This window comes from Corvus brachyrhynchos, unplaced genomic scaffold (genome assembly GCF_000691975.1).
Source record: "Corvus brachyrhynchos isolate BGI_N302 unplaced genomic scaffold, ASM69197v1 scaffold705, whole genome shotgun sequence".
Classification (NCBI taxonomy): Eukaryota; Metazoa; Chordata; class Aves; order Passeriformes; family Corvidae; genus Corvus; species Corvus brachyrhynchos.
This window is the reverse complement of record NW_008238346.1, coordinates 2,756,206-2,778,141: the sequence shown is the minus strand read 5'-3', so window position 1 is coordinate 2,778,141 and position 21,936 is coordinate 2,756,206. Positions and strand designations below refer to the sequence as shown.

At 39.5% G+C, this 21,936-nt stretch overlaps 1 protein-coding gene across 1 annotated transcript in view; it reads left to right on the top strand.

Annotated features, from left to right (window-relative positions):
- NRAP (nebulin related anchoring protein) overlaps positions 1-21,936 on the top strand; it is a 49,436-nt gene that overhangs the window by 26,355 nt on the left and 1,145 nt on the right. The window contains exons 23-42 of the mRNA XM_017735198.1: positions 1-87; positions 540-647; positions 1,269-1,580; positions 2,670-2,774; positions 4,829-4,927; positions 6,756-6,860; positions 7,251-7,358; positions 7,766-7,879; positions 9,201-9,398; positions 10,796-10,900; positions 13,391-13,489; positions 14,281-14,385; positions 14,749-14,856; positions 16,379-16,690; positions 17,476-17,580; positions 18,246-18,344; positions 18,463-18,567; positions 20,083-20,190; positions 20,853-21,164; positions 21,394-21,546. The exon at positions 1-87 is cut by the window's left edge and continues 3 nt beyond it. Of these exons, the coding sequence (XP_017590687.1) occupies positions 1-87; positions 540-647; positions 1,269-1,580; positions 2,670-2,774; positions 4,829-4,927; positions 6,756-6,860; positions 7,251-7,358; positions 7,766-7,879; positions 9,201-9,398; positions 10,796-10,900; positions 13,391-13,489; positions 14,281-14,385; positions 14,749-14,856; positions 16,379-16,690; positions 17,476-17,580; positions 18,246-18,344; positions 18,463-18,567; positions 20,083-20,190; positions 20,853-21,164; positions 21,394-21,546 (2,847 nt within the window). The remainder of the gene's footprint in view (positions 88-539; positions 648-1,268; positions 1,581-2,669; positions 2,775-4,828; positions 4,928-6,755; positions 6,861-7,250; positions 7,359-7,765; positions 7,880-9,200; positions 9,399-10,795; positions 10,901-13,390; positions 13,490-14,280; positions 14,386-14,748; positions 14,857-16,378; positions 16,691-17,475; positions 17,581-18,245; positions 18,345-18,462; positions 18,568-20,082; positions 20,191-20,852; positions 21,165-21,393; positions 21,547-21,936) is intronic.

Here is a 21,936-nt window from a genome sequence, read left to right as displayed (position 1 = left end):
AAAGAGCAATTTCTTCATCAGTACACCATCAGCAAAGATGACCCTGTCTTCATGCTGGCCAAAGCAAATGCTGCCAATATCAGTGAGGTACTGTGTGATTCCCTCACTCCTGTGGATAGTTACAGCTGCTGTGAAATATTTGTTCTGTAGGTAACAGTTATGTTCTTTCTCTGAGAAGGTCCTCATGTTTTAGGTGTAAAAACTTGAAATTTAATTACATGCTCCTAATAAACAGTAGTCACATCTGCTGTTCTGAAGACTTGCCACTTTTAGAGTTTGAAGCTGTGCGTTTTTCACATGCTTCCAGGTGAGTGACACACTGGCAGTTTCACTGGAACCAGTGAGATATTGGGGTTGCAGTAACCACAGTATCCACAGTTACAGGATGTGAGGGAAGACACCGGGATCTGATCCGTAGCCATGTGGTTTCTGGGCAGAGAGTGTAGGAGGGATTCATTACTTGAGTTTTCACTGTGACTATAGAACAAATAGAGTGGATTGATAGTAATAAAGAAATTGTGTTGTTGTCATCTCTTTAGAAACTCTACAGGAGTAGCTGGGAGAAGCAGAAGGAAAAAGGATTTGTGCTTCGTCTGGATGCTTTGTCATTCTTGACAGCTAAGGCAAAGAGGGATCTGGCAAGTGATGTGAGTATGGACTCCATCAGCCTTCTTTATTCTTAGGACAGCTGACAGTCCAGGCTGCTGCTAGTGTTGGGGATGTGTCACATATGTCTCAGTGCCCTGAGCCACCCTCACTCGATTCATGCTAGGGAGCGATGGAGGACTTGTCTGGGTGATTGGCATTCTGTAATTAGTCAGAAGGTTTGCTCTGAGCAATTCAGAGCTTTTCTCCACATGCTAGCTGTGTTTTCCTATTCTCATTTTGACCCGAGGGTGAATTCTAGAACTCAAAATGAAGTGGAAATCTCCTGCAAAACATCATAACTCAATACATCTATGTCTGGCCAGAAAATTCCTGAAAGAACCTTCTGACCTCAGTGCTTGAAAAATGTTGTTTTTCCTAGAGAGAACCAAAAAGAAAGTATTTCTTGTAGGTTTTGGTGAACATATTATTGTCAAGAAAGGGCTTATTCTTTATAAACACTAAATTCTAAGACATTCCATTTCTCTTTTGCAAATGATCTTCTTGCTTGTATCGAGGACCCAGCATGTCACAACACTGACAGACCATTGCTTTACTACTAGTAGAGCTGTCAGTTTGGCAGCTTAGATCATTTACTCTTGGTCTATTTGTTTTCTTCACAGGTTAAATATAAGGAAGGTTATGAGAAGATGAAGGGTAAGCTCATTGGAGTAAAAGCTGTGGAGGAAGATTCGCAGATGGCTCATTCCCTGCAAATGTCAAAGCTGCAGAGTGATCTGGAGTACAAGAAGGCCTTTGAGGGCACAAAGAGTCAGTTCCAGATCCCCATGGATATGGTTAACCTTGTCCATGCCAAAAAGGCTCAGAATTTGGCCACAGATATAGGATACAAGACATCTCTCCATCAGTACACAGCCCTGCCTACCGACAGGAAAGTGGCATGGGCCAAGTGGGCCTACGGATTGCAAAGTGATGTAAGTCCAGACCTTCATGTACATCCATACCCTTCCATCCAGCCCATTCTCAGCCCCACTTAGGGCTGACTTTCTTCAGACATTTATGCTTTTAATGCCATGACACCTTTATGCACCTAAGTTTTCCGCTATTTCAGTTTTTTCAGCTATTTCAGTGAATAGCTATTTTTCAGCTATTAAACAGTGAATATTAACACAGTAAATATTAACCACTTACTTCCTCAGGAGATATATTTCAGTTGTGCAGTGTTTTTGAGGAGAGTTATAACTCCGTTTATGAGCATGGCTTCTTCAAAGCCTACTTCAAATGTTAATAAAACTCTAGGATTCCTATATGATGTACATTTATTTTTGTTTCCTAATGTGCAGGGAGGTTAAATAATGTATGGTGATAAAATTGGAGATAAAATTCCATATGGAGACCACATGTTCAGCTGTAACCATCAGATGAACTGTCTGATACTGTAAACAGTTACTTTAAGTTAGACTTTCCATTCTGAGGTTTTAACTGAGAACTTTTCAAGGAGACTGAGGTAGAAATGTTTACAGGCCTTGTTGAGATATGGCTGCTGAAACATTTCTGGCACCTTTGAGAAACCTGACTTACAGTCAACATTTGAAATTCAGGTAGGAGAGATTTTGTGAGGAAAGTGAGAAGCACTCCTGTACTTTCCTCCTTAAAAGACACATGGAGAAACAAACAAAGCACAATGCTTTCTCTCCAGTAAAACAAAAGGGTATGGTCTGGGAAATGCTAAGTATCATTTTCTTATAATTGCAAGTCATGGATGATCTTTTAAAGAGTGCTCTATACAAATAAAAATGAAGTTAGAGAAAAACTGCAAACATCAGTGACGTGTAGACCACTTCTAAAAATTACCTTGCAAAGTATATTGCACAAGCACTGGTGAGTCCTCATTCTTCTGTTTCATTCTGTATTTTTTTGCTTTCCTTGCAAATATGCAATAGTGAATAAAACAAAAGCAGGCACTAATTTGACTTCATTGTTGTTCCTGAGATGTCTGAATCCTTTAATGGCATTTTAAGTGTATGAACACCAACAATAGGACTTTTTTTTTCCTTTGTCAGAACCGATACAGAGCGGATTTGAACTGGATGAAAGGAGCTGGATGGATAGCCACTGGGTCATTAAATGTGGAACAGGCTAAGAAGGCAGGAGAACTCATTAGTGAGGTGAGATTTCATGACAGCATGTAACAGAATTTGCTGCATAATGCGTGCAAAATGTCTGTATAAAATTAAAATAATTTCCACTCAAAGGGGAAAGAAAAAGGCATACCACATGAAAGCCCTCAAAACCAGGGATAGGACTGGTAATTAGAGGGAAACCAGATACCAAACACATACCAGTAGGAGTCCATATAGCCTTTGCAAAAACAAAGTAGGTGACAAATGATATTATGAATAATAATGGCAATCAAACAGTGCTCAATTGCTAACCACTAGCCTACCTTTTTAATGAAGAAAAACAGGAGAGATGATGAAAACGTGGAGTCATTTGACCCAGAACCTTCTTTTATAATAGATACACGTTTCCTTCTTGCTCATTTTTCATATACATTCATGGTAGCTATTGAAATTCATATAGATATCTCTGTCTGTAGCTATCTGTCAGTAGTTTTCATCCTTATTTCTCCCTATAACCAATATCACTTACAGGGGAAAGCATACTCTAGAATACTTTGTGCCTGTCCCACGAGGTCTTCAAATGAAGTTCTGGCAAAAATAGTTAAAAGGTTCATGGTATTCTGCTCCTCTTGTTTCAGAGAGAGTCCTACTGGCCAAATCTGTTGCTGTAAGAGATTGAATCCTGTGATTTTTCAAGAACTATGATGCAGGAATCATGTGTCCATTCATGCTGCAGGGTCTCAGAAAAATACAGTCATCCTTTCACAACTGATTGCTAACACCATTTTTTTCCCATGTAATTATCTATTGTGAAGAAGGATGATATTTTAGACACAATAAATGATATCTTCAGCTAGTGTCAAGCAAGGTAGTTTCATAAAAGCTGGTACAGTAACGCCATCTGGAATAGTAACTGTGGATGTGTATAGGTATTCCATTTGGTTGTTACAGTTGTGAAAACTGATGAGTAGAAATTTGACCTCCTAGGTTGTCCATCTCAACCTTTTTGTGAGTACTAAGCAATGTTAGGTTGATATGAGCCTTGTCCTTTCTTACACATACACGTGACTAGCCCTTCTAACACTGCTAAAAAACAATTGCCAGAATATAATTTCTAGCAATTTTATGCAGAGATGCTCTGGTCTACTCCACTTTGACTCCAAATCTGATCAAGACAAGGTATAAACCACTTTTGTCCCCAGTTAAAATTAGTATGATTACTCATTTTTAAGGTGTTACTTTCGGAACCCAAAACATTACTTACAAGCTTATAATACTTTTAAGTGCTTATGTGTTTTACTTTGGTATTTTTAGTCTTCAAAGGGTCAAAATGTTGCTTCAAATAAACTTCTTTTGGTCAGAGCTCAGTTTAAAAGAAAATGACAAGCCACGAGTTCATCTTGTGCATTTGGAAAATTTAGTATGTGCTATTTGGAGAAGTGATAAGGGTACTGATGGATTTAAGACAACTTCTGCAGGAAGGGAAGCTTTTAGTGACAGGGCCAGATGGAAAAAGTGTCATTTTTCCATTGAACTGCCCACACCTTATATATGTATATATAAGACCTCTCAGAAGTTACTATGGGTCCTTAACAACAAGTAAAATTAATGTCATATCTAGAAGATATGCCATAACGATTAGGTACAGTGTCAATGGTTGCACAGATTTGCTGCAGGTCTAAGGAGGTAACCTAAACCCCTTAACAATAAGTTAATTAATTGCCATTATTAACACACCACAATTGTATATAATTTCTTGCTTAAAGGACCTATAAGTTAAAAATACAGTCAATCATGCTCTATTTGAAGTAATATAAAAAAGATTTTAAAATCCGAAGTTCTGGAGTATTTAGGTAAGCAGAACCTGATTTTGAAATATTTTTCTTAAATTTAAATATTAATATTAATTGGCAAAAGGTTATTGTTAAATTGAAACAAATATTAATCTGAAAGTACCTAGGACATAAAGATGAGGAAAGAGGAATAATAATTATGTTCACAAATTCACTCTAATCTCCAGCAACCTATGATTTTTCTCTTTCAAATAGCATGAAAGAGCAGCACAAAATTCACAGCTTTGATCTTTTTCTGCTCAACAGAAGAAGTACCGTCAGCATCCATATGCTTTGAAGTTTACCAGTATTAAAGACACTCCTGAGATGATCCAGGCTAGAATTAGTTATAACCAGGCTGTGGATGTAAGTTATAATGTATATACATTATGATTATAAGAGTGGTATCCTCTTTGAACGACCTGATTGAAGCACTGGCTTTCTCTCTCTTTCTTTCTCTGAGATTATCCTTGGGAGCCATGAAACTTCTGTATTCTTGTGTGGTGCATCCCACAAAGAGCATGTTTCTAACTTGGATTGGGAAGCCATAGAGATCCCACCGAAGTGAATGGGATTTTCATACAGAAAGTGCTTTCTGTCCCATTTATTTTCAGAAGTAAAATTTAGGACTAAGACTGACTTTGACCTTTAAAAAATTTTGGCCTTTTGATATTCACTGAGGAAGAACACATTTGGAGTTCTTTCCCCCTTTCAAACATCTTTCAAATTTCAGTTTCTGCATGTTCTTTGGAAATAAAATGTAAGGCAGTATGACAAGGAAGAAAAAATAAATTATTTCAAGCTGTCATCCTGCTGAGAGAGAAATCCAGGAGGGGGAACCTTAAAGGGAAAAATTGAGGCTGTTTGGTGTTTAAACATGTTTATTTTTAATAGAAGAGCGATTTAAAAATATTGTAGACTTAACTGGGATAATACAGAAGTGAATAATAAGCAAAAGTCACTCAAAAAAGACAAGTTTCAAACATGAGAGGATGTTTTATGGTGAAAATAGAAATTTTTAAAGTGAAGGAGAAGATGAAAGACTTTGTGTAAAACACATGCTATTGTAATACTTTTGGTGTCTGTGCCTTTGGTTTAATTAATAAGATCCAAAAGGCTTACATCTCAGGCAGGATAAATATAAGTCATTTTGTTCCACTGAGCCACAGTCAAAATCAGTCTGGTGCTCTACTTCTTCACACATGGAGTGCTCATTAATTTTCCTCTTATGGAGCTGCAATACAAGTGGGCCCAGCTGCTAAAAAAAGTGTCAGATAGGTGGAATGGAGGGGTCTATTCTAATCTAGAGGGTCTTGAATGCTCCTGCAGAAATAATAGCTTGGGAAAGGCATGTCAGGTGCTCCAGACATGGGTCTTATCTAAGGCAAAAAGGCGTCTGTCTGCACCCATCTGAAAATTATGGTGTCAATGTAAGAAGAAAACTAGGCTAGGAAAGAAAAATATTTTAGAAGGAGAACTCTGCAGAGCCATTGCAGGGGAAGTTCCAGTTGCAGTTAGCTGCATAGAACTCCTCTTACCTGTCTGCAGACACCTGAATGTTATCTGGTCCTGGGCCAGCCCTGTGCTCTTCCTCCAAGGGCTGATTCTAGAGGCACACACAGACACCCCTTTTATGATGGAATAAGTCACCCTCTGAGGTTTTTAAATCTTATCCCATTGACTATTGAGAACCCTCTTGCAACTAAGTCGGGAAATAAATTTGGAGTAATTGCACAGATAATTACCATCCCATTTATCTGCTAAAATTGAACACCTTTGGAGAGAGGTGTTTGGGGAACTTCAGCTCCCTGGATTTCTGTGGAATTTCAAAGTGTTGGTGGGCCACTCATTGCTGCACATCCTTAATGACTACTGTTTATTCTTCTTCCCTCCACTCACATATGTTAGAAGTTTTATCAAATTAATATTCAAATATCTGAATTTTCATATACATTGATTTACACACTCAAAACTTCAAGGAGCTCCTCTCTAGCATACTCTAGCTGATAAGTGTATCAGACTCCCAAAGCCTTTTGAATCCATTTTGACTGATACAATTACCTGTATTTATTAATGCCTCTGTTGCTTTTCTGTAGTGTTTGCTTTCCATAAACCTAATTGTTAATGTTTCTGTTTGAACTAATGATTGAACATGTAGTGAGTACTTGCTACTGAAATTCATCTCTGTTTGCAGAGGCTGTACAAGGAGCATGGAGAGAGTATAAAGCATCAGTATACACCAACGACAGATCTTCCTGAAATCCTTCAGGCCAAATTAAATGCTATGAATATCAGTGAGGTATAAACCTGGCCTTTAATATTTTAAAGGAAAGTGGAAATGTTGATAGTGCTTTGATGTTTGTCCTAAACAGGAAATCATACTAAATTTCTTTCCTTTCTCCAGTATATGATCATTCTATGGTCTAAATATTTCTGAAGTAATACAGGAAATCAAACTTCTTGTCCAAATTCACCTACATTAGAAAGATTAAGAATGAACAAACAAATAGTCTTTTATGATGTACATTTGTCTTGCGATAATTCCTGTTGTGCATTGATAGTTTCATTTGTGATTGACCTGTGCATTAGAATAGAATGAAACTCATGTGGTAACGTAGGAACTCAAAAATGCTGCAATGTCAACCCTCTGAACAGCAACTCTTCTTTATTTCTGTTCCATATTTCCTAGACTCATTACAAAGAGTCCTGGAGAAGGATGAAGGATGGTGGCTATCAACTGAAACTGGATGCCATCCCCTTCCAGGCAGCAAAGGCTTCGGGTGAAATCATAAGTGATGTATGTGAACTTATGGCTGATATTGTCTAGTAGGACATACAGGCTGTATCTGCCCTGCTGAGGGACTCTTGATGGAAGCAGCATGTCCAGCCAGCTCCACACCTGGGAGACATTTGGCCTCGGACTAGTTAGTGGTGCTTTTGGAGGTGCAGCCACAATGAGGTGTTACTGGTAAATAAGCAAAGGCAGGTTTGTGAAAGCAGAGCTGAGAAGTGACTGGACAATCACAGGGACTGCAGTTGGGTGAGGTCTTCCTAGAACCCACTAAGGCTTCATTCAGATTTATTATCCTACTGAGTATGGTCAGAATTTACTGTGTTATGAAACCCCTTTTATTCAGGTTTTAACAGCTGGACTAACACTTCTCTTCACTGCTATCCACATTTCTATTCTTACTTCCTTTTTAGCACAAATATAAGGAAGCATTTCAGAAAATGAAGGGGCAGATGGCTGGTTCATGTGGCCTGGATGGTGACATTCGTATTGCTCATTCAGTCCATGCAACATCTCTGCAGAGTGATGTAAGTACAAGAAAGAAGATGGGCATTCTTGGTTTCCTAACTGCAAGTCATTCCTCAAGGAAGATGCACTTAGCTGTGGACTAGCTGTGGAATAGCCTACTTATTTATAACTTAGGGCTTTCTGTCCCACTTTCCAGATATGTAAATATAATCGTGATATTCTTGCCATTCGGCTATGTTATTTACAGTAACATTAATTTGACAGTAAAAGGAGCCTGTGTTCTAGCACACTCTCCTGCTTCAAACCACTGCTGCCTATCACAGAATATTTCACTCTGTGAAAGCATCACTCAGAGGCAGGTCTAATTGAGAATCAGCACTGGTCTTTGTACAGAAGTAAATTAAATTAGTTATTCAGCGTTTATTTTCAATTTATTGTTTTTCTGAAAGACTAAAGGATGAACGAGTTTATGGAATTTCAAGCTGGACTTTTTTGGTTGGGGAATGGTTCCCACCTCATCTTGAGATGTGCCAAGAATCACATCATTTTTGTTTGCTTGTAAGGATTGTAACATTTCAGTGCATTTTGAAGTCTGTGGCTTGATCCAGAAAGCAGTGAAATATATGGGAGGGTGTTCATGGTTCTCAGAAGTGCTGGTCTTGTACTGATGGCAGGCTTAGACATACAGGTAATAGCAAGTGCCTGAAGAATTCATCCATCTGTCAGGTTACTCTAAGTCATTTGATGGCCATCAATAGTTCTGGATGTTCATTATCCCAATGAACAGCCTGAACATCTCAAATTTGTATAATCTGATAGGGAAATGTCATGTGAAAAAAGTTTTTTGAAAATTTCTACACCTTTCTTCTCCTGGACAGAGATAAAAAGTTAAAAAAACCAACTCAGCACTAAATATCGCTTTAAAACTATGAAACAAAACTGGCCAAATCAACAAATATTTTGACTGAGGATTTGTTCTTCTAATATAAATAAGGCTGTTTGCATGTTTTATTCAGGCAGTAGCTGCCCCTTTTTGTGGCACTTTCTAAAAATGCAGTGAATTAGGACTTGTCTTGCCAGTTTGGTTAACTTTATAGATTCAATGTATCAAGTTTTAACAAAAAACTAACAAACAAAATAATCTCAGTTTAATTGAATATAATATAGATGGCTACTTTTTTGATGAAGAATAGGCTGTCACATATTCTAATTATAATTATTGGGCTTTCACAGTATGGTGAAACAAGTTACGGAACTTGTTTTAAAAAGAGTAATTTATACTGCAAAATGGAAGAAATACGAGGAATGTCTCCTCTGATCAAAACCTGAATTTTAATTACGTTGCTGTGATATCTATGTGATCTGTTTCTCATTTGATAGGTGAAATATAAGCAAGGTTTTCAGGATACAAAATCTCACTTCCACCTGCCACTGGATATGATACACTTGGTCCATGCCAGGAAAGCCCAGGCTTTGGTCAGCGATCAGGAATACAGGCAGCTGCTCCACCAGTACACTGCTCTGACTGACGACGTGAGGCTGCGGTGTGCCAAGAACGCCTACAAACTGCAGAGCGAGGTGATTTCAAAGTGTCCCAGGGATATTTCGCTGTGGTTCTGGTGTGAGATAATTCTGCTCCAACTCCCGACAGCTGACAGTGTGTGTTTGAGCAGCAGCTGAGGGATAAAAAAATGGCTGTTCCCCCTTGATTGCATGTAGGAATGAGGCTTTTATCTTACAGAACAATGTGTGTGACCATACCACGCTGAGAGATAAAGTTTGAGTAGTCTTTGATGATTGGGTAGAAAAGTGTTTGCAAATGAGGATGATTGGACTGTTGGCAAAAATACTCTTTTTAAGGTCTTGCTAACTACGCAAACCCTGTACCAACTAGTATTTACAACTTGGTTTGCATCTGGGTGGAATTCACGTGTACTTTCACAACAAAGATCTGATTTGTAAGACACTTACAAGCTCTGGCCCAAGACATATCCACTGAAATTTTAAGAAGGACAAGCTTAACTCCCTATGTATTTTTGAGTAAAATTAACTGGGTAATGACTTACAAATCTGTAGGCACAGCCTTGAGCAAAGGGCTTTTCATAGATTACATTGCCCCTGCAGACCTCAGGAGGGGCTGTATCTTTCAAACATGTCTGGCCACAAAATGCTGCTGTAGATCAGTTCAACACTTCCAGCCAACAGAGTTGGAGATGGCAGACCGTGTCCAAACAAGTGTAACGTCAGATTCCAGTTGTGCTGCCCTAATTTGGGTGAAACACACATAATCAGAGATTCTGAGGCAAGTTTCCATCCATCCTACTCCTCATCCTCCTCATTATCAAATGAAATAATATTGCTGTAATGTATTTATCAGTAGCCTATTGGTAACTTTTTAAAAATTAGTATTTACAGCGAGTCACTGCTAGGTTTGGTGGTCTGGAAAATACGTTAATGAAGTGTATGCAGTGGTTCAGTGCTATTTTTCCTTTGTGTTCCTTGCTTATATTATGACCATTCAGAACTGTTAAAAATCAAGGCTATTTTGTCTACAGTTTCTCTTACTTAAAAGCTACTATCCTTTATTTAAGGATATTGTCTTAGGTTTTTATAAACTGGTCTTATTTTATGTATATTTATAAATCAATAATGTCTACCTCTGATTTATATATTATGTATGGAGAAAATTCATGTACCTAGAAAAGGTTTTTTCAAGGTCACAAATAGAAGCTAGGAGTTGAGGCATCATTTGGTGTTCACGAGGCTCAGTAGCCCTCAGTATCCTGCATTGTGCTGTAGATCTGTCAGGGCTGTATTCACACAGACACATTCATAAACACAAGATCTTAGGGCAATGTGTATGAACTATCTGCGGTAGATACTAATTTTAATGGATTTATTGTGTATTTTTGGGTGAATAAATATAGGGCATCTCAAATGCAAACTCCTAATTACTTCTGCTTGGTTTTCCTTAGAATTTATATCGGTCTGACATGAACTTTATGCGAGGTGTTGGATGTATTACTCCAGGGGCCCTGGAGATTGAAGGAAAGAAGAAAGCTTCTGAACTCATCAGTGAGGTAACAAAAGAGGGTTTTGATTTCTCCACTACGAACAAGAGTTTGCCAGATGTCTTTCTATTAGACTGGGCTGGCAAAGTGACTCAGTGGATAATGCCAGACTCCCTCCCCTCGCGTTTGATCATTCCACTCGTGTCCTAAGTGCAGATGGGTGAACCTGATGGAATTCTGGGCTTTGCAAACTTTGCTAACTTCTTTTGCAAATGTTTTCTCCTGTGTTTCAGACCCAGGAGGTGGTTATTTTATGTTATTTATTTCAGAATTTAAATGGGCTTTTTCAACTAAAAAGAAGGCTGTGCCTATCTGTAATAAGTACCTTGTACTGTTTCTCCAAAATTAGAATGAGCTGTGCATTACCCAGTACATCACATGGTCCTCAGCTCTTCTCCTGCTTTACAGTCAGTGTGTTTTTCACCTGCTGCTTTTGTGTTCTATTGTTTTTCTCCCCCTGTAACCAGACTTTTATTTTCTCTGTTGTGTTCTCTCAGTACAGTTTCTCCTGGTTTCAAATCTTGCGTCTTTTGCCCATATTCAAGTAGATGTGAAATGAGGAAAAATAAAGAGTTGTGTTCTAGGGAACAGATCAACGCTTGCAGTGATTTTGCAGTTGTTTTCTTCACACTTCTGATGTAGGGTCACAGGCCAGGTGTGTAGTGGTTTGGTCCAAAATACTCATTACTGTTTATCTGCTGTGAGATAAGAATTAGGAGAAATGCAAAACAGGCACCAAACTTGAAAGAATATAAAGAAGTTTATTAACAGACCTAAAAGAAGAAAAAAAATTATACCACCTTCAGAACTCTCCTCCTCCCCCCACCTTCCTCCCTTCTCCCACTGACAATGTGAAAAGACAACCCTTAAGATGTTCAGTCTGTTTACCACTTCCATAATAACCTTGTTCAGTCCATTTAGAAAGAGAAGTCTCTTCTTGCTCATGCTATGAAAACATTATCACAACGAGACAGCCGCCCACTTCCAAATATTGTTCAGTCCATTTAGGAAGAGGAGTCTCTCTGCCTGCGTGTGAGTCCTTTCCCCCGACTTGCAGCTTTTCCCGCAACTGCTTTCGAGGGTCCAATCTTGAAGTTTTTTGGGGTACAATTTTAAGGTTGAGCCGTTCAGAAACAAAAACAGAGGCCCTTCTCCTTCCCTGGGAGCAAAGGGTCTTCATCATCTTCATCGTTAGGACTATCTCTGGGAGCATCTCTAGGAACTGAGGTTTTCTCCTTTCCCATTTGGAGCAAAAGTCCTCATCTGGTTCATCTCTAGGGACTGAGGTTTTCTCCTTTCCCGTTTGGAGCAAAAGTCCTCATCTGGTTCATCTCTAGGGACTGAGGTTTTCTCCTTTCCCATTTGGAGCAAAAGTCCTCATCTGGTTCATCTCTACGGACTGAGGTTTTCTCCTTTCCCATTTGGAGCAAAAAGTCCTCATCTGGTCCATCTCTCCCTGTCCAAACTTCTCATGAAATTACAGCTGCGTCAGCATCTGCCTATCTCAGCGCAGGTGCTTTTGCTCACGAGTTGAACACTCCACCCCCCATATCTTCATGAAATTACAACAGGATACTCTGATATATCATAGCTTCACAACAGAATTTCAGCTTTAAGCATCTCCTCTCTCTCTTCCCTCAGGTTTTCAGCTCTTCACAGCAATAAAAAGGGTTAATCTCACCTCGGCCTTGCAGCTTTGCAGCTGGAATGTTGAATTTTTCTTATCGCAGTGGAGAGGGGGGAGAGCTGAGCCGCTCCGGCTGCCCACAGCAAGGCAGTGGGGGGAGTTCCATGGCTGGAACAGGTCCATCGACCCAGGATGGCCGTGGCCCGGCCCGGCCTGGCCCAAGCAGGGCCTGGCCGGGCCCACTGGGCCCTGCTCGGGCCCCGCAGCCACCTGTCCCAGCGCCGGAAACGAGAGAGAGCTTGGAGGGGGAGTTTGCCTATTCTTAAATGTGGATCACAGAGGTGGTCACAACTTTAAGTGGCTTAGAGAATTGTCCATATCCAAACTGGCCAGCTGATAGGTTCTATCAGTTCCCAGAGGAAACTGTAAGCACCCCTTAGCAAGGACGTCCCTTCCGGGACTATGCTTGCTAACCTATGACAAGGTGGAACCTTGTTTTTCCTCACAAAAAAGTTCAGTGGGCTTGTGCAGCTCCTTCTCTCTCTGGACTGGATTGCCTTTGCTGCAATTCCACTACCCAGCGTTAATGACACCAAGGGGTGAAATAACCTCATTACTGTTTTCAGCATATTCAGCACAGCAGCACATTTTTTTCCCTTTCACGCCTTATTCCTTATTTACTTTTCATTTCCCCTGTGAGACTTGAATGCACCTAACTCAGAATAGCAAAAAGTAAATTAGACTAAGGATTAATAGACAAACTGGAGTTTTAAGCATAAGAAGCAGCACTAGGCCACTGGAATTGGAAAAAGTCCCTTATCTGACAAGACAATTTACCTATTCTGTTCATTTTTCTTTGTGTGTGAACTCAGAGTAAATATCGTCAGCAGCCACATTCCTTCAAGTACACATCGGTGACAGACTCTCCTGGCCTCCTTCATGCAAAATTCAGCAATATGATTGCTAATGAGGTAGGCTCTCCTAATGTGAATCAAAAAATATGCTTTTCAAAATGCAGCAAGCTGGGGATGGAGAAGTGGGAAAGAGACAACCCTGTTCTGAAAGCAAAATGCATCAAAAAAAGCGCAAACGTCACAGATTTGTGCTTTTTCACCGTTAGATCACTTTTTTTGTTTGTTTCCAAACATTTAATACAATTTTCAATTCAATCTCTTTCAAAAAGCTCACATAGTATCCATACAACAGAGTTCCATTATTAGGTTTTTTTTGCATGAAGAAGAGACTAAAAAATCAGGGCTGCGAGGCGTTCTAGAGTGAGCTCATTTGCATAGTATGATCCACCTTTGAGGGCTCCTAAGAAAAGAATCACTTTTTTAAATTATGAAAAAAACAAGACAAAACCTATAGAAAAATGACCAAAATCATATATAATAATTTGAAGAAAAAATTCAAGCTAGAAAATATGCCCAGTCTACCAGAAATGCTTGCCCTTTTATTTAACACACATTCATGATGCCCTTAACATTCTTAGGTCTACTTTTGCCCTGCTAGGAATGTAACAATGCAAGGCTAAGAATGTAGGGGTTTGGCATCAACATATATTTATAAAACTTAATGTAAATGTTCTTTATGCCCAGCAAAAGCCCCCATCTTTATGCCCAGAAAAAGTGATACACTCTTACCTATTTTCAATGATGGCTAACTATAGCTGTCACAATCATTAACAACTTAAGTACTGCTATTGTATCACTGAAACAAGAGAGAAAATTAATTTCAGTTGTCTCTTTGATCTCTTTCCTAGCGCCTCTATAAAGCAGCAGGAGAGGACAGTCGGCATCACTACACACCAACGCTGGGTCTGCCAGAGTTTACACGGGCAAGAATAAATGCAGCCAACCTCAGCGATGTAAGAATTTGTTCTGTATTTCTTGCACTTATTTCAGATGCAGGATGAATTGTGCAGCGGCAAGGAAGATGGAGAAGTAGAGGAAATTTGAGGTCTATTCTATGTATGCTTTCCCTGATTTGATTATAATGATACTTATCTCCATTAGCATATATAAGGTTGTGAGTAAATTAAATCTACATAAAGAACGAGACATGTTTTGTCTGAGTTAGTAGGATTTCCCAAAGATAATTTTAAAAAAATCCTTTGATTATAAAGAATGAGACTGTAACACAGAATAACAAATGAAAGATGGTTCCTTTGTTTGTTCCTTTGTGCATTTAAAAGTGAAACAGCAGTCTACATGTGCCTTTCCTACTTTAGGCAAAATACAGAGAATCTTGGCATAATCTACGTGCTCAAGGCTACAAGCTGACAATGGAAGCACTCCCATTCCAGACTGCCAGAGCCTCCAGAGAAATTGCCAGTGATGTGAGTTGAATGATTCAACCTCCCTTCTTGCCTAATTTCTGTTAACTTCATGTAGAACAATGTATAAGGCAGATTTTGCTGAATTAAAGCAACTCCATAACCATGTGAGACAAGTGTGAGACAGAATATATTACTTATGAATGAGATTCTTTGTGTGAATTAGGAAAAAAAAGAAGAGGAAGAATCGCTGCTAATCGGGAACCAAGCCAGGTTAAACATCTTCCAGTGGGAAATAGCAAATGAATTAAAGAATTTTCAAACAGCAAAAACAGGGATTCTGCTCTTTTTCAGGCTTTCAGCTCCTCATATTATGAAGTGCCCACTACCTCTGTCCACTCTGCTTTGAGCTGACATTTGGAAGTGTCTGGTTAGGAAGTAAAAATCATTGCAAATTCCTGGAAATACATGTCCCCTTAAATTCTGAAATAGAGGAAACAAATAATCTTATCCTTATAAATATCCTATTGTTTGGATTGTTGTATGCAAAACACTCAGACATGGTGGCATCCATTTCTCAGAAAGCCTAGGTTCATCCCTCCTTCACAAGATATTTAATAAATTCTAGGAAGATGGAAAAAGTATTCATTTTGTGGTAGTATTTAGTTGCATACTTTATCTCTAATGTGATAAAATATGAATATATTTCACCTGTGTTTGTTTAATGAAGCAACCATTCCTAGCTGTAATTTATAATATATACTTAACCATATTTTGCAGAGTGCTTTTGGTTACAGCTTCAGATCTGCTCTAGAGGGTACAAGTCCATAATAGAATTACATCCACTTACAACAGATCTGAATTTGGCCCTTCATCTTGGAAGCACTTTATAAACATTAGATGCTGTAATTTAATCCCCACAACTCTCTTGTGTGGTAGATAAGTGTTATTATCCCATTTCAACTACATTATGAACTCTTCAGGGCCCAGGCCTTCCCTTTAAAGTTCTAAGCACCCTGTTGATGCTGTATAAATAAGCATTATCATCATCATCACTATTTCACAGAGAGGATAAATGCAAGATCACAGGGAGAGTCATAGTCACAGCTAATATGAGAATGAGGGGTTGCTGGTTCTTATTCTTTCCAGGAAAACTGAATTTACTCTTTAAAATAGCTGGGTGGCATTTGCAAATCTGAAGGCTACAGAGTGCACGATGTTTCGCTTTTGTATAGATTTTTTTTTCTTCTGTCTTTTGTTTGTTTCTCTTACATTCTCATTCCTGGCAATAGGAATAAAATTCTCAGAGAGATAATAAAAATACATGATTTGAGGTTAAACATGATCAATGCTTTGGGCATATTCAGAAAATGCATTGAGATGTGCTTAACTTTAATGTTGCAGTTCCCGTGGTATTTAAATTTGAGAGCAATGAGATATTCAAACAATTGCTTTCTAGTGCTATGTACCTTGACTGGTTTTACAGAAAACAGATACTTCAGTAATTTATCTTAAGTTAGTTACCTGGAATAGCCAGTCTAAGTTTGGCACATTTTCACTTTTACCCTTTTGTTTTAATTTTTAGTACCAATATAAACACAATTTTGTGATGGAGAGAGGAAAACACATTGGTGCCAGAAGTGTTCTGGATGACACCAGGTTGCTGCACTGCTTGCATGCTGCCAAATTACAGAGTGAACAAGAGTACAAGAAAGGATCCCAAGAAGTGTGGTCTCAGTTTCATCTGCCCATGGACATGGTGAACCTTGTCCATGCCAGGAAAGCCCAGGCCTTAGCGAGTGATCAAGATTACAGAGAGAGACTCCATGAATTTACAGCACTCCCAGAAGACATGAAGATGAAGTGGGCCAAAAGAGCCCACATGCTACAGAGTGAGGTAAAATCTTTATTTCAGACCCTACCCTAGGTACTCCTGAGCTTGCTTACAGAGGAACAGGATAGGATGTGAGGGAGAACCTCAGCGCTTGGCTCTTGCCTTTAGAACCCCAAGTCAGGAGCCCAGACAAGTGGTGGTGATGGTTTTGCCTGATACCCTCATTGCCTAGTAGAGTAATGTACAGTACACTTGAGTTAATTGATTATCATGTCCTGTCACATATAGGGCAGAACAAAAAAATGAAAAAAATGGATGATTGGATTAAAGTCCCACAGTGAGACACCATGACTCTGAAGTGAAGTCAGGATTGTGGGGATTGCGGGTACTTTCCTGACTTTCACTTTTTATTGGGTCTGCCTGATTTTCTTTAATAGATTAGGAGGTAAAAGCAAGCCTTTAATGTGAGTAAAGGAAGAGTAATGTGTCCTCCTAGAAATGCGGTTAATGAGGAACCATGAACCAGATAAAATAATTAGTATTCCTGACTTGAATTCACCTCATAAAATTATTTCAAAAGAGGTTCTTTTACGCCCAGTACAAACAGGTTATTACTTACTGCTTTGAGCCATACTAATTCACTTGTGGGGCCTTCTCTTGTAACTTGCATATGATACATTATTTAATTCCTGGTGGAACGAACAAATGCAAACAGTTTGGCTTTACGATCTGATATGTGCATGGCAAATGAAAAACCTCAAAATGTGAATATGAACCAGGGAGTTTTTTAAAAAACCTTAATAGCTGTGGATACAAAACTGATAGCTAACGATTTTCATTTTTAACAGCATCGCTATAAATCAGACCTGAACTTCATGAAAGGAGTTGGTTGGATGGCTCTGAGATCTCCGCAGATAGAGAGTGTAAAGAAGGCTGGAGAGCTCATCAGTGAGGTAACTGATAAATCTTTCATGGGATAGCAAGTCTGTAGGAATTGTTTACCATCAAGGCTCCTCGTTACATGACACTTACGAATGTAGCTTATCATTTCCTTTTGATGTGGGAGCCTGTTTATACAAGGTGTAAGTTACCAAGAAGCAGTACAGGAGACACAAGTCCACTGTGTGACACCTGCTGAATATTTTCCATTCCAAATGAAACACAAGAGTATAAGCAAAACATGGAGCAATAAATTAATGCAGGAAACTCCATTATGAAATTCTCAGCAGGTGGTGGAAGTTATATAGAAAGATACAGCACTGACAACCACACCGAAGGGGCATTTGCCTGTTCGGTATCATGCATTAATAGAGAAAAATTTTGAGCTGTCAAAAGTGTAATGTTCAAAAGCTTTTTGCATGAGAATTTTCAGTGTGAAATCCTTCTTGCACACACACACAAAGACACACACAACAAAAAGTTTGGTGCCTGATACAAAGGCATCCCCAGTCCCTAGCTGAAAGAGCTACTGAGACTAAAGCAGAACAGTGGCTTCAGGAAAATGTCTTTTATGTTTTACCCCAGTCATCACACTCTGGGAGTTTTCGTATATCATTAACAGAAACATCTCGTGGTTTTTTTCCCTTTGTTTGTTTTTGTTGCCTGCTCCCCCTCTCAGGTAAAGTACCGTCAGAAGCCAGAAAGTCTGAAGTTCACTGCCGTGGTCGACTCTCCGAATTTGATTCATGCCAAGAACAGCTACCTCCAGTGCAATGAGGTAGATTTCATTCTAATGTATGAGTGATCTTAACTTTTGGTGTACTATACTGCATAAAAGAATTGATCTTGACATTGCTTCCGGTGTCAATTGCATTCAATGACTTTTGGCCCCACAGAGACTGTACAAGGCTGGAGGTTTCGAAGGCAGGCACAGGTACACCCTACCTCCTGATCATCCGGATTTTATCCGAGCCCGCCAGAATGCATTTTACATCAGTGATGTAAGTAAACCTTCTCCTTTGGGGAGCTGACTTGGTAAACTCGTTAGGGAATAAAAACTTCCATGTATGTAGAAGGCAGGTTCTCCAAGCCTGATCAAAACTAAAAAAAAGCCAGAGGCAGTGAACAGCCAACATGTTGCTAGGTTTGGGCTGGATGAATCAGGAAAAGTCTGCTAATTTTCCTTCTGAGCATTCATTCAACGTTCCTAGTAAGCTATTACTAAGGATTTCAAACCTTCAACATAGACATGGTTAGTTACAAATTAAAATCTTTTCGATTTTGTTTGAGGGAGGAGGGAGAATCCTCTTTCCTTGACTATATAATCTACCTTTCTGAAGCTGCAACACTGTGTTGAACTGATCCCTTAGGCATAGTAGTCATCAATCTGGATGTAACTGAATCAGTGTGTGGAATTAGTGTAAAGAGAATTTGTTTCCACATTATCTCATACAGAGGAACTCGGTCTATTCCTAATGTCCTGTTCCCTGATTAAATAGCTCTTGTCTTTACCTGTAGCATCAGAATGACCTTAGTTTGTAAGGAGCTTTGAGATAGGTGAAAGAAACAAGTAGAAATTACATTTTTTGAAGCAATAGAGGAAACTGTAAAAAGGCAAATATTGTGTGCAAGGATTGCAGACAAATGAAAGGTCAGCCCTATACCTGTTAGCAGGCTGTACAGTGACACTTGCATTGCTTCTGCCCTGGCCATCTTGCAGGATTTCTGGCATCTCAGTTTACTGTCAAATTTAGCAGCACCTACCACTACATTCACCAGTGAAACAGAAGATTATCTTAAAATGTGGAGTGAATTTTGTGCTTCTTTTCATATGGTCACAAACCCCAGAAGGGATGAATCAAAGACTTACAGAAAGCAAATAAATAAAATAAATAAGGGACAGCCAAAAGTGTCATGGCCATGTAGCAGAACCTGCAGACTGGAAGCTATTTTAAGAAAACTACTGATGGAAGAAGAACCAAATCTAGAGCAATTTCTCTTCAGGATGTAAATGTGATTCACATCCTCAAAGTCACATTAAATATGTTAGAACCAGCTGTTATTCCACATGAGTTAATGAAGCCACATGTGGCTGGGGATAGAGACAAGGATCATTTGAAAAGCTTGAAATAACTGATATTGAAATTACGATGCCAGGAAACCCAAGACACTGCGAGTGGATGCATCAAAAGAGAGAATAAGGGCAATATCAATGCAGTATTGATGTGACTGATGCATCACAGTTTCTAATAGAAATTAAATCACATCAAAAACAACCACATTCAAGTACAAAAGGAAACCCTGGTGGCACTTTTCAGATGAGGCATTTTATCATTATGGTGAATAGAAAAGAAGTTGAAGCGCTATAGATCTGGATCAAAACCTTGGAGATGGTGCTGATGACTCCTGATACAAATAAGCCCAGTAGGATAAAACATTTATTATTGCAGTTATGGGACTGCGTTTAAGAAACTGCAGGGGGAAATGACTGTTTTGTTCTTTTCTTCTCAACACAGAAATTGTATAAAACATCTTGGGAACAGACAAGGGCATCTGGCTATGATTTTAGGATTGACGCCATCCCATTCCAGACAGCAAAGGCTTCAAGAGAGATTGCTAGTGATGTAAGAATTGTTCTGTTTCAAACACTTCCCAACCCTCTTCCCATGCCACCCCATCCTGTAAAAATGGGTGAATTCTGACATGAGTGTACTTTGTTCTGGTGTGGAATACTGGTGATCCAATGAAACCAAGTACTGGTTAAATGCAAAGATTTCCAGCTGAAGGCTACCATTAATAGTGTCCAATACCAGGCTGTTCCATTTTATGTCCCAAGAGTTTTTCTTGGGAAGAAGACATATTATGATTTAATCAAATAAAATAGGTATTAGGTTATGAATAGTTAAAGCATGGTCTAGGATAAAGTGGGTCATCTTTGAGCACAGAAGACCACAGTCGGCAAGAAAGCTAAAGGTAGAGGAGCTTCATTGCTTGAGCTGTGTATTGTGTATCCAAGAGTGTAACAGTAGGAGGATCTCTGATTACTTTTGAGAGATGAGCATTTTGGGCTGCCTAAGTCTTTCCACTCCTTTAAAATTGAGCACAAAGGTCATTCTTCTAAAGTGTCTTGTTAGATTAGGAGATGTAGATTGGTATCAAACAAACCCTTGGTCTTTGTGCACTACAAGAAACATGATTGATGGCTAGGGGAGAATAAGTTATTTCATAACAGAATTTGAAGGTAATTTGAATGTGAAAATGAGCTTTTCCTCTGCACTTCCTGCAGTACAAATACAGAGAAGCCTTCCTGAGAGACAGAGGCCAGCAGATTGGATTCCTCAGTGCAAATGATGATCCCAAAATCAGACATGTCCTCAGAGTGGGGAAACTCCAGAGCGACATCCAATACAGGAGTGATTATGCCCTAAACAGGGCACAGTTCCAGAGTCACCTCAACCAGCCAGGATTCCTCCATGCCAAGAGAAGCCAGCAGCTTGCAAGCAATGTTAACTACAGGCAGCCCTTGCACCAATACACTTGTGACCCTGAGCAGCTAAATGTGAAACATGCAAAGCAGGCCTATAAGCTGCAGAGTGATGTAAGTGTGGCTGGGCAATATGGTCCTTCCCTGGTTTCGGGGCTGTCTGTGCAAACTCCTCGGCAAACCTTACCTGCCAACAAAATCACCTTCTTGAAAGAACCACAGTTTGCTTGCTAAAAATGAATAATTTTTTTTATTATTGACTTTGCTGTTCTTTATATGCTCTCTCTTGAATACCCAGGGCCCAATAAAATAATACATCCTGGTGAATGTTTCGTTCTCTCAGGTAAAATACAAGTCTGACTTGAACTGGCTCAGAGGCATTGGCTGGACCCCACCAGGTTCTCACAAGGTTGAAATGGCAAGAAGAGCTGCTGAGCTGGCATACCTTCGGGAAATGGGATTGCTGGGTGCTTCTGCTCTGCACAGACCTGGAGCTGTAAGTAAACAATTCTTCTCACAAATCCCAACTGCTCTGCTCCTTACCTGCACACATCCTGTCTAATACTTTTGAATGCTCCCTGGAGTCTACAGTTCTCCCTGTTATCTGAACAGCATGCTTAGTGTACATCTTAATTTGAAGGAAGCATTGAAGGGAATTCAGCAGTGTCAGTGTCAGGATGTGTTTTCCTCAGCTTGGGGATGATTTCAGATCTCCAAATGTCCTGTGGAAAGCAGAAGCAGAGATGGAAGAGGAACCACGTGTTGCCATGTAATTCTGTGTTGCCATATAATCTCCACTGGCAGCTGTATCAACAGGCTGGTGTAGGCTCCCAACAGCATAATGTGTGCTGGGGGAGGCTTTGTGCAAAGGGGCAGTGCTCCAGCC